The sequence below is a fragment of the Microcaecilia unicolor genome, chromosome 12 (assembly GCF_901765095.1).
Source record: "Microcaecilia unicolor chromosome 12, aMicUni1.1, whole genome shotgun sequence".
Lineage (NCBI taxonomy): Eukaryota > Metazoa > Chordata > Amphibia > Gymnophiona > Siphonopidae > Microcaecilia > Microcaecilia unicolor.
This window is the reverse complement of record NC_044042.1, coordinates 83,774,623-83,787,585: the sequence shown is the minus strand read 5'-3', so window position 1 is coordinate 83,787,585 and position 12,963 is coordinate 83,774,623. Positions and strand designations below refer to the sequence as shown.

General features: G+C 44.2%; 2 protein-coding genes across 2 annotated transcripts in view; one reads left to right on the top strand and one right to left on the bottom strand.

Annotated features, from left to right (window-relative positions):
* The window catches only part of G6PC3 (glucose-6-phosphatase catalytic subunit 3), a 159,591-nt gene that overhangs the window by 45,335 nt on the left and 101,293 nt on the right, over window positions 1–12,963 (top strand). The gene's annotated exons all lie outside the window — the stretch shown is intronic.
* Window positions 1–12,963, bottom strand: part of LSM12 (LSM12 homolog) — a 29,344-nt gene that overhangs the window by 4,253 nt on the left and 12,128 nt on the right. The window contains exons 3-4 of the mRNA XM_030220979.1: window positions 12,840–12,949; window positions 281–407 (exon numbers count right to left, since the gene is read on the bottom strand). Coding sequence (XP_030076839.1) covers window positions 281–407; window positions 12,840–12,949 — 237 coding nt within the window. The remainder of the gene's footprint in view (window positions 1–280; window positions 408–12,839; window positions 12,950–12,963) is intronic.

Below are 12,963 nucleotides of genomic sequence, written 5' to 3'. Positions count from 1 at the left end.
GTGGAGTATTCTTCGGTTTTCTTGGGCAAATTGATAAGGCCATGATATACGTCATGACAATACAACTGATCGATTAAACAAAGCAAGTGGATTCCATATTAAATCTTTAGAACCACTCCCCTGAACATACTTGCTTCTTACTGCAGGCCATCATGCTCACCTCTGGCTGCCAAATAGTGTTCTGTAACTACTGGGCATCACTGTCTTAGAAAGGCAATTTGCCTACAGAGGACACAGTGAAAGAAGAGTGCTGAGAAAACAAGTTGTCTGCAATACTTACTATTTTGCGGACATGGCTCAGTGCACTTCCCTCTTTGCCTTTACAGTTCTCCACCTGGTACGGAGGTGCAATAACAACTTCTTCCATCACTACTATGTTTTTCTCCTGCCATTTACAGTCTTTAATGCTAGGAAGACACAAACAAGGGTCAATCAAGTTAGAAAAACTATATACTGGCACAAGCACATTCCACTTCATTTGGATCCCCCATGAGAGTGAGAAATTTAAAAAGCCATGGGATAAGACACCATGTTCTGTTGTGGACTGGAAACTGCTTTAAAGATAGTGTTAAATGACTATCTTTTAACCAGTTTCCAGTCCATGAAGATCTGACTACTGGAACTAGTGTTTTAACTTAATCCCCCCCCCCCCCCAACCCATGCAAATAAAATTCTTTAAAACATAGTAAAATGTTGTCTAAAGACCAGTGCCTCTGACATTTTACTCTTACCCCCACCCCTTGTCCTCATCTCCCTGTCTTTGGACCAGGTTCCCAGACTCAGTGGGAGTCTAGTTAGGCATGCTGTTATAACTAAATGAGGATAGAGATCATAGGTGAAACACCATGTCTGTTGATTCAACAACCCAAACTCTAATTGTGCAGTGTGTGGCATTGCTAACCACTTTGGCTCAAGTCTTCTGAAATTTTTGGGCTGAATCCATCCCACTATATTGCTCCATGACCACCATTGGCATATTAAGAATCCAGCCACTGCAAGCAGAGTTTAAAAAAAAATAACTATTTCTAAAATTCTGAATCTGTTAGATTCTTTAAAACTAAAGGCAACTATCAACCCCTCTGCATTGTCTCCAAAAAAATTCACATAGAAGTGCTAAGTAAAGCTATTGGTTTCTATATTGCTGGAAACCTTTGATGTCACAGGCCTGGTCTGAATTTACAACTTTAAAAAGGTCTGTTTTTACATTTAAAGCCTTAACCCTGCATTGCCAACTAGTAAGAATGTTGATCCACTGGGTGAACTGCAGTGCCACCCAGTGAAATTTTGCCTAACTAGCTTCTGACACAAAAAATGTGCCTTGGTCCCAAAGACCATGAGAGCACCCCAGTGGTGTGTGGGAGTGGAAACCATAATCCCCACCAACCAAAGAGAAGGCAAAAAGTGCAATAGGTCAAACACCTACATAACAGTAGTTAAAAGATCACCTCATTGCCACACCAAAGCTACCCCCAGACCACCCTTGGGAACTATAGGACTGGTGAATGCAAAATCTTGACATCCTAGGCATAAGTGAAACCTGGCTAGATGAAAGTGGGGGCTTACCACTAGCTGAACTATGCCCAACAGGTTTCAACATTCAACATCAACCAAGACCAGGAAGACGGGGTGGAGGGATAGCAGTCTTGATTCAGGATGCAATCAAACTACACAGAATAGCCATCTCCCTGCTACATGAATCAGAATCTCTTAATCCAACTTGAAGAGGAGAAACCAATCTGCCTGCTCATGGCATATTGAGCACCTCTGTGCAAGAACTCCTAGACCTGATTACTCAAGTGACCCTGAATTACCCTAGGCTGGTGATCATTGGAGACTTGAATCTACACATCGAAACCCTGGATACCACCACAGCTGCCTTTCTGGTCACGATGACATCACTAGGATTTACACAGGTGATCAATTCTCCAAACCACGAAAAGGATCACATACTAGACCTGGTATCCTACAAAGGGCTGGATATCCCAGAATTCTGGGATTAACAGTATTGAAATAACAACCCTATCATGGTCAGACCAGTTTTCTAATTAAATTTTCCCTAAGTGACCACCTGAAACAAATAGCACCTCCCAGAGTTTGGAAGGAGACAAAAAAAAAAGCTGACCGCTGAGAATTTCCTAGAGGCCTTGGACTATCCACATGTGGATGAAAAGACAACTACAGTGTCAGAACAAGTTGACATTTGGAATACACACTTAGCCAAGACCCTAGAGAAAACAGTGCCACTAAAAAAAAGGTCTTATATAAGCCCCACTCACAAACGCTCACCTTGGGTTTCTCTAGAACTTTGGATCCTTAAACGCGAAGGACCGAAACTGGAAAGGAGATGGTGTAAATCTCGCCTGGATGAAGACAGGCTAAACTGTAGGAAGCACACGACAAAGTACCACCAAGCCTTAACAGCAATAAAAAAAAAACCCAGTATTTCACGCAATGCACTGCACAGCCTCAGAACCAGTCTTAGGCAGGGGAGGTCGCACACCTCCCCAAGCCTCCCCCCTCCCTTGCCGCGATCTGACTCCTTGCCTCCCCTCTCCCGAGCTGCAGCCATTTTAAAGAAGATGCAGCAACAAAGGGGTCAGCGCCAGCAGCCTTCCAACAAAGGGCAGGAAAGACTGTTCTATTATGTATGTGTTGACGTTGTAAGTAGTATACTATGTCATACAGTGAAGATACTTACCTGTAGCAGGTATTCTCCAAGGACAGCAGGCTGATTGTTCTCATACGTGGGTCGACGTCCACATCGGCCCAGGACCGGAAGTTTTGCTAGCAAAACCTCAAAAATCTTCCAGAGTCTTCTGTCGTGCGAGCAGCGCGCACGCGCGGACCGGCTTCCCACCCGTCGCGTAAGGATCTCTGTGTATTCCAAAAGCAAGAGGAGAACAAAAAACAACTCCAAAGGGGAGGAGGGCGGGTTTTGCTTTTTAATATATTTATAAATGATTTAGAGATGGGAGTAACTAGCGAGGTAATTAAATTTGCTGATGACACAAAGTTATTCAAAGTCATTAACTCGCGACAGGATTGTGAAAAATTACAGAAGGACCTTACGAGACTGGGTGGCTAAATGGCAGATGATGTTTAATGTGGGCAAGTGCAAGGTGATGCATGTGGGAAAAAAGCTATTAGGGCTAAAAAAAAACGCCTTCAGAAAATGGAAGAAGGAACCGTCTGAAAATAACAAAAAGCAGCATAAGGAGTGTCAAAGCAAATGCAAGGCACAGATAAAGAAGGCCAAGAGGGATTACGAAAAAAAGATAGCATTAGAGGCAAAAAAATATAGTAAAAATTTTTTCGGTATATTAAAAGCAGGAAGCCGGCAAAAGAATCGGTTGGGCCGCTGGATGACCGAGGGGTAAAAGGGGCGATCAAGGAAGACAAAGTCGTAGGGGAGAGACTGAATGAATTCTTTGCTTCGGTCTTCACCGAGGAAGATTTGGGTGGGATACCGGTGTCGGAAATGGTATTTCAAGCGGACGAGTAGGAGAAACTTACTGACTTCACGGTAAACCTGGAGGACGTAATGGGGCAGTTCGGCAAACTGAAGAGTAGCAAATCTCCTGGACCGGATGGTATTCATCCTAGAGTACTGATAGAATTGAAAAATGAGCTTGCAGAGATACTGCTAGTGATATGCTTAAAATCGAGCGTGGTACCCGAAGATTGGAGGGTGGCCAATGTAACGCCCATTTTTAAAAAAGGCTCCAGGGGAGATCTGGGAAATTATAGACCGTTGAGTCTGACGTCAGTGCCGGGGAAAATGGTAGAGGCTATTATTAAAAACAAAATTACAGAGCACATCCGAGGACATGGATTACTGAGACCGAGTCAGAACGGCTTTTGCGTGGGGAAATCTTGCCTGACCAATTTACTTCAATTCTTTGAAGGAGTAAACAAACATGTGGACAAAGGGGAGCCGGCTGATATTGTGTATCTGGATTTTCAAAAGGAGTTTGACAAGGTACCTCATGAAAGGCTACAGAGGAAATTGGAGGGTCATGGGATAGGAGGAAATGTCCTATTGTGGATTAAAAACTGGTTGAAGGATAGGAAACAGAGAGTGGGGTTAAATGGGCAGTATTCACAATGGAGAAGGGTAGTTAGTGGGGTTCCTCAGGGGTCTGTGCTAGGACCGCTGCTTTTTAATATATTTATAAATGATTTAGAGATGGGAGTAACTAGCGAGGTAATTAAATTTGCTGATGACACAAAGTTATTCAAAGTCATTAACTCGCGACAGGATTGTGAAAAATTACAAGAGGACCTTACGAGACTGGGAGACTAAATGGCAGATGACGTTTAACGTGAGCAAGTGCAAGGTGATGCATGTGGGAAAAAAGAACCTGAATTATAGCTATGTCATGCAAGGTTCCACGTTAGGAACTACGGACCAAGAAAGGGATCTGGGTGTCGTCGTCTATAACACACTGAAACCTTCTGCTCAGTGTGCTGCTGCAGCTAGGAAAGCGAATAGAATGTTGGGTATTACTAGGAAAGGTATGGAAAACAGGTGTGAGGATGTTATAATGCCGTTATATCACTCCATGGTGCGACCGCACCTTGAGTATTGTGTTCAACTCTGGTCGCCGCATCTCGAGAAAGATATAGTGGAATTGGAAAAGGTGCAGCGAAGGGCGACTAAAATGATAGCGGGGATGGGACGACTTCCCTATGAAGAAAGACTAAGGAGGCTAGGGCTATTCAGCTTGGAGAAGAGACGGCTGAGGGGAGACATGATAGAGGTATATAAAATAATGAGTGGAGTGGAACAGGTGGATGTGAAGCGTCCGTTCACGCTTTCCAAAAATACTAGGACTAGGGGGCATGCGATTAAACTACAGTATAGTAAATTTAAAACAAATCGGAGAAAATTTTTCTTCACCCAACGTGTAATTAAACTCTGGAATTCATTGCCGGAAAATGTGGTGAAGGCGGTTAGCTTAGCAGAGTTTAAAAAGGGGTTGGACGGTTTCCTAAAGGACAAGTCCATAAACCGCTACTAAACAGACTTGGAAAAATCCAAAATCCCAGGAATAACATGTATAGAATGTTTGTACGTTTGGGAAGCTTGCCAGGTGCCCTTGGCCTGGATTGGCCGCTGTCGTGGACAAGATGCTGGGCTCGATGGACCCTTGGTCTTTTCCCAGTATGGCATTACTTATGTAAGAACCTGAATTATAGCTACGTCATGCACGGTTCCATGTTAGGAGTTACAGACCAAGAAAGGGATCTGGGTGTCGTCGATAATACACTGAAACCTTCTGCTCAGTGTGCTGCTGCGGCTTGGAAAGCAAATAGAATGTTGGGTATTATTAGGAAAGGTATGGAAAACAGGTGTGAGGATGTTATAATGCCGTTATATCACTCCATGGTGCGACCGCACCTTGAGTATTGTGTTCAACTCTGGTCGCCGCATCTCAAGAAAGATATAGTGGAATTGGAAAAGGTGCAGCGAAGGGCGACTAAAATGACAGCGGGGATGAAACGACTTCCCTATGAAGAAAGACTAAGGAGGCTAGGGCTTTTCAGCTTGGAGAAGAGACGGCTGAGGGGAGACATGAATGAGGTATATAAAATAATGAATGGAGTGGAACAGGTGGATGTGACGCGTCTGTTCAAGCTTTCCAAAAATACTAGGACTAGGGGGCATGCGATGAAACTACAGTGTAGTAAATTTAAAACAAATCTGAGAAAAAATTTCTTCACCCAACGCGTAATTAAACTCTGGAATTTGTTGCTGGAAAACGTGGTGAAGGCGGTTAGCTTGGTCGAGTTTAAAAAGGGGTTAGACGGTTTCCTAAAGGACAAGTCCATAAACCGCTACTAAATGGACTTGGAAAAAATCCACAATTCCGGGAACAACATGCGTAGAATGTTTGTACATTTGGGAAGCTGCCAGGTGCCCTTGGCCTGGATTGGCCGCTGTCGTGGACAGGATGCTGGGCTCGATGGACCCTTGGTCTTTTCCCAGTGTGGCATTACTTATGTAATCAGCCTGCTGTCCTTGGAGAATACCTGCTACAAGTAAGTATCTTCACTTTCTCCGAGGACAAGCAGGCTGCTTGTTCTCACACTTGGGGTATCCCTAGCTGCCAGGCTCACTCAAAACAAAGAACATTGGTCAATTGGGACTCACAACGGCGAGGACATAACAGAGACTGACCTGAAAAGAAACAACTGAGTGCACAGCCTAGAACAGAAATGGGCCTAGGAGGGTGGAGTTGGATTCTAAGCCCAGAACAGATTCTGCAGCACCGACTGCCCAAACCGACTGTCGCGTCGGGTATCCTGCTGAAGGCAGTAGTGAGATGTGAATGTGTGAACTGATGACCACATTGCAGCCTTGCAAATCTCTTCAATGGATGCTAAGTGAGCCACTGACGCAGCCATGGCTCTGACATTATGAGCCGTGACATGACCCTCTAGAGTCAGCCCAGCTTGGGCATAAGTAAAGGATATGCAATCCGCTTGCCATATCTCAAAAAAGATATAGCGGAATTAGAAAAGGTTCAAAGAGCGACAGAAATGATAAAAAGGGATGAACGCTTCCCATATGAGGAAAGGCTAAAAAGGTTAGGGCTCTTCAGCTTGAAAAAAATATGGCTGAGGAGGATATGACTGATGTCTAGAAAATCCTGAGTAGTGTAGAATGGACACAAATGAATCGACTTTTCACTCTTTCAAAATGTACAAAGACCAGGGGACAATGAAATTAGATGGAAATACTGTTAAAACAAATAGGAGGAAATATTTTTTCATTCAAACAATAGTTAAGCTCTGGAATTCATTGCTGGAGGATGTAGTAACAGCAGACAGCATATCAGGGTTTAAAACAGGGTTAGGACAAGTTCCTGGAGGAAAGGTTCATTGTCTTGAGATGGACATGAGGGAAGTCACCATTTATGCCCCAGGACTGGTAGCATGGAATGTTGCAAATAACTGGGTTTCTGCCAGGTACCTGTGAAATGGATTGGCCACTATTAGAAGCAGGCTGGGTTAGGTGGACCACTGCACTGACCCAATATGGCTATTATGTTATAAGTACATACAAAGTATTGCCACACTAGGACAGACCAAAGATCCATCAAGCCCAGCATCCTGCTTCCAACAGTGGCCAATCCAGGTCACACATACCTGGCAAGATCACAAAAAAGCTCAATACATTTTATGCTGCTTATCCCACACATAAGTAGATTTTCCCCAAGACATTTTAATAATGGTCTATGGACTTTTCCTTTAGGAAGCCGTCCAGACCTTTTTAAAACCCCGCTAACCACCACATTTTCTGGCAACAAATTCCAGAGTTTAATTACATGTTGAGTAAAGAAACTTTTTCTCCAATTTCATTTTAAATTTACTACACAAATAATTCACATCTACCCGTTCCACTCCACTCATTTTATAGACCTCTACCGTATCTCTCCTCAGCCATTTCTTCTCCAAGCTGAAGAGCCCTAGACACTTCAGCCTTTCCTCATAGGGAAGTCATCCCATCCCCTTTATCATTTTCGTCACCCTTCTCTGTACCTTTTCTAATTCCACTATATCTTTTTTGAGATGCAGGAACCAGAATTGAACACAATATTCGAGGTGCAATCGAACCATGGACAGATACAAATGAATTATAACGTCCTCACATTTGTTTCCCATTCCTTTCCTAATAATACCTAACATACTATTTGCTTTCTTAGCTGCCGAAGCACAATGAGCAGAAGATTTCAACGTGTCAACAATGACGACGAGATCCTTTTCTTGGTCAGTGACTCCTACCGTGGAACCTTACCTTACATAGCTATAGTTCAGGCTCCTTTTCCCCACATGCAACACTTCACAATAAATATGTTAAAAACCAGGGGTTCCAGCACAGACCCCTAAGGAACCCCACTATCTACCCTTCTCCATTGAGAATACTGACCATTTAACCCTACTCTCCGTTTTCTTTTAACCAGTTTTTAATCCACAATAGAACACTACCTCCTATCCCATGACTTTCCAATTTCTTCTGGAGGCCTTTATCCACATCCTTCTTCACCCCTTCAAAGAAATGGAATAGATTGATGAGGCAAGATTTCCCTTCACTAAATCCATTTTGGCTTTGTCTCAATCCATGCTTTTGAATAGACTGCAATTTTGTTCTTTGTAATAGTCTCTACCATTTTACCTGGCACCAATGTCAGGCTCAACGGTCTATATTTTCCTGGATCCCCCCTTGGTACCTTTTTAAAATACCGGCCCTTACATGGGCTACCCTCCAATCTTCCGGTACCACGCTCGATTCTAAAGATAAATTACATATTACTAATAGTTCCGCCAGTTCATTTTTCAATTCTATCAGTACTCTGGGATGAATACCATCTGATCCAGGAGATTTGCTACTCTTCAATTTGTCGCATTGCCCCATTACATCCATTGTAGCTTCATCGCATGCCCCCTAGTCCTAGTATTTTTGGAAAGCGTAAATAGATGCTTCACATCTACCCGTTAAACTCCACCCATTATTTTATAGACCTCTATCATATCTCCCCTCAGCCGCCTTTTCTCCAAGCTGAAGAGCCCTAGCCGCTTTAGCCTTTCCTCATGGGAAGTCGTCCCATCCCCTTTATCATTTTCGTCGCCCTTCTCTGCACTTTTTCTAATTCCACTATATGCGGCGACCAGAATTGAACACAATATTCGAGGTGCAGTCGCACCATGGAGTGATACAAAGGAATTATAACATCCACATTTTTTTTGTTACATTTGTACCCCGCGCTTTCCCACTCATGGCAGGCTCAATGCGGCTTACATGGGGCAATGGAGGGTTAAGTGACTTGCCCAGAGTCACAAGGAGCTGCCTGTGCCTGAAGTGGGAATCGAACTCAGTTCCTCAGTTCCCCTGGACCAAAGTCCACCACCCTAACCACTAGGCCACTCCACTCCTAACATTTTATTTGCTTTCTTAGCCGCAGCAGCACACTGAGCAGAAGGTTTCAATCAATGACACCTAGATCCCTTTCTTGGTACGTGACTCCTAACGTGGAACCTTGCATGACGTAGCTTTAATTCGGGTTCCTCTTTCCCACAAGCATCACTTTGCACTTGCTCACATTAAACGTCATCTGCCATTTAGACGCCCTGTCTCCCAGTATTTAAGGTCCTCTTGTAATTTTTCACAATCCTCCCGCGATTTAACGACTTTGAATAACTTTGTGTCATCAGCAAATTTAATTACCTCACTAGTTACTCCCATCTCTAGGTCATTTATAAATATGTTAAAAAGCAGTGGTCCGAGCACAGACCCCTGGGGAACCACACTAACTACCCTTCTCCATTGAGAATACTGCCCATTTAACCCTACTCTTTGTTTTCTATCTTTTAACCAGTTTTTAATCCACAATAGAACACTACCTCCTATCCCATGACTCTCCAATTTCCTCTGGAGTCTTTGATGAGGTACTTTGTCAAACGCCTTCTGAAAATCCAGATACACAATATCAACCGGCTCACCTTTATCCACATGTTTATTCACCCCTTCATAGAAATGTAGTAGATTGGTGAGGCAAGATTTCCCTTCACTACGGTCTCTTTTGCAACCTCACTATCAGGATACCCTATCTTCCCTGTTTAGGTGATATCTTATCCAGAACCATGCACTTTTGAGCGACTGTTGACCTTTCTCCCGTTTCTAGTTTAAAAACTGCTCTCCTTTTTACATGCCGACGCCAGCAGCCTGGTCCCAACTTGGTTAAGGTGGAGCCCATCCTTTCGGAATAGGCTCCCCCTTCCCCAGATTGTTGCCCAGTTCCTAACAAATCTAAAACCCTCCTCCCTGCACCATTGTCTCATCCACGCATTGAGACTCCGGAGCTCTGCCTGTATCTTGGGTCCTGCACGTGGAACGGTTAGCATTTTAGAAAATGCTACCCTAGAGGATCTGGATTTGAGCTTTCTACCTAAGAGCCTAAATTTAGCTTCCAGAACCTCCCTCCCACATTTTCCTATGTCACTATCTAAAATCCTATCTAGGTGACGCGCGAGGTCCACCATCTTCGCACCAGGCAGGCAAGTCACCAGGCGATCCTCACATCCACCAGCCACCCAGCTATCCTCATGCCTAATAATCAAATCACCCACTACAACAGCCGTCCTAACCCTTCCCACCTGGGCAGTAACTCCTGGAGACACATCCGCTGTGCAAGAGGATATTGCATTCCCTGGTGTGCTGGCCCTGTCAACAGGATTACTTCCAGCCTCACCAGGGTGATGTTCTCCCTTTAGGAGGCCTCCCGCCTCCAAAGCAGCACAGGGGATGCTAGATTGGAGGGACTTCTCTACAATGTCCCTGTAAGCCTCCTCTATGTACCTCTGTCTCCCTCAGCTCCTCCAAGTCTGCTACTCTAGCCTCAAGAGAACGGACTGGTTCTGAGAACTAGGAGCTCACTGCATCGAGCACAGACATACGACATCTCACCAACTCAGAGATAATCATACATGTGACACTCAGTGCAAAAGACTGGATAGCACCCCTCTCGCTGCTGAACTACTGTCTGCATCTTAATAATTAAAACTTTTTAAGGCACTAGGGATATCAGATTAATATAATGACCTTTTGACTGTTGTAATTTATTTAGGGTTTGTTTCTTAGAAACTAATTAAACGTAAATCAGACTAATGAAAACTGAAAATTCCCCTCTTGTCTTAATTAGAATAATTGACTATAAATGAACAGTTGAACTAGGAGTGGGTGGAAATGAGGACTGAACTGGGCCCTTCTGTACCTTCTAGAGACTGTTAATGCTGTGGCTATGGAGACCAGCTAATAAAGTTTGCTTGCTTTTTTATTTTTTAATTCTGTGTTTATCAAAATCCTACAATTCCTCTTTTAAACCCTAATCTTTAAGTTACCAAGCTCAGAGTAAAATAATGTCACTTACCCACAGAGATGTCCTCTTCTCTCGGAACTTCTCAGAATTATGTAGGATACGCATACAGAAGCCCTGCCCCTAATCCAGGAGAAAGGCATCTGAAGCTAGTCTGTCGTGTAGTCTCAGCCTGAAGCAGTACAGAGGGACTTTGTGGTTCAAATGAATGACAGAGGTCCACTGAGGGGGTGCCCTATTCTAAGATCTTTTGGGCTATGCCTAGGTTGAGCTAAAACCTATGAGGTTGCATCACACTGCTCAGCTGTTGAATTTCCTGGCAAGGTAAGTTGTCCTGAAGAACATCCTGTAACGGGAGGCTCATGTCCACAAACCAAGTATTTCCTTACACAATCTAATTGAATGAGACATCAGTATTTCTGAAAAACAACAGTGCTCCACACCACCTGAAGTTTCAGGAGATTAATTAACAAAAAAAACAAAAAACAAAAAAATGTAACCGAGTCTCCTTGAGGGACCACACAGACCCCGAGCGTGAAGCCCACTGACATGAACTCCTCATCCCAGGCAGGATGCATCTGTTGTCACCATCTTATACAGAGGCGCAATTTGTAATTGAAGTCCTTAACAAAATTGGGCCAAATTGTCCACAAGAGATTCCTGGAGAGCTGGAGTGACGGATCACATCTGGCAGATTCACAGCAGCCTGCAACCACTGAAAAGCCAGGGGCTATTGGGCTGTTCTCAAATGGAAATGAGCCACAGGTGTCACATGAATGGTGGAGGTCATATAGACTAACTTCGCAACATCTTCCAAGCTGTGACTTGCTGGACAAGGATTTCTGCACATTGGCCTGGGAGAAATGCCTTGCCTTGGTGTGTTTAGTAGGGCTCCAATGAATTCCAATCTCTGGACGGGGAGCAGATGGGACTTTGGATAGATGGGGAGAAAATAAAAACCCTAGTAGCTCCAGCACCTGAAAAGTCCTGAAAATGGATTCTTTAGCTCCTTCCCTTGATGTGCTCTACAGCAGCCAATCGCCCGTGTAGCAATGCTGCAGCTATTGCTAGACATTTTGTTCCTCAGTAACAAGCACTAGCAAAGGCAGCGACTCGGTGTTGTCAAGTCCACAGAAGGAAAAATCGGGGTCAAACAGAAAAACTGGTCCTGGCCTAATTGAGGCTGGAGTGCCTGCACTAAACCTCCGGAGAAGGAGTGGTGATGCTGACGCCCTGGTGCTTCTAGCACTGTACTTTGAAGGGAACCTATGTTAGTGCTTCTTGGTTTCCACCAGACACCAGCGTCCCTTAGTACTAACAAGGACACTGAATCCTTGTGAGTCCTTGATGCTGGATCTGAGGATGCCCGATCTGATGGGCGCTATGGATGCACAATGCCAAAGCAGGTGCAGACCACCTGGATGTCAATGCATTCCCAGTGTGATGCAGCTCCAGAGCCATAGGGACCAACGTCTCCAACAAAAAAAGCTCAGTATAAGAGGGGGAACGGAGAAAGGAATACTGGTCAGCACTTACAAAGAGAAAACAATACTAATCAGATGTAGGCTGAGAGACAGGGGAGCATTATCTTTACTGCTCTGCAGAATCAGCTGGTCCTGCACAGCAACAGCAGGTAGGAATGTGTGCATGTACGTATGACGGGATTCACAAAAGCTTCTGGAATCAGGATCACCACCACCCAATTCATGTGAATGTGATGTCCTACTTGTCCTTGTAAAAACTAAGCAATGATTAAGACCAGGGTTAGCCCACAGCCCCCTTCACTAAGGAAACAGGGACCACAACAATTCAAGTCCTTCAGTACACAACACGGGCAGGAAGCATAGAAGAAATGTAAATTAAACTATGTAAGATACCCAATGACAATGCACAGCTACAGAAAGGCCATCCAAGACAGATGAAGGTACAGTGTTAAGTCTCACCAGAGGAGATGTAACTTACGTCTTATGAATAGTCTGGAAAAGCTGCTGTCCATCCGGGGAGACACCAGCACTAATTGCATATGCTTGACTCAGCTTCTCTTCTTTCTCCATTCGTGCTCTGCTGGCAAGCTGAGAAAAAACAA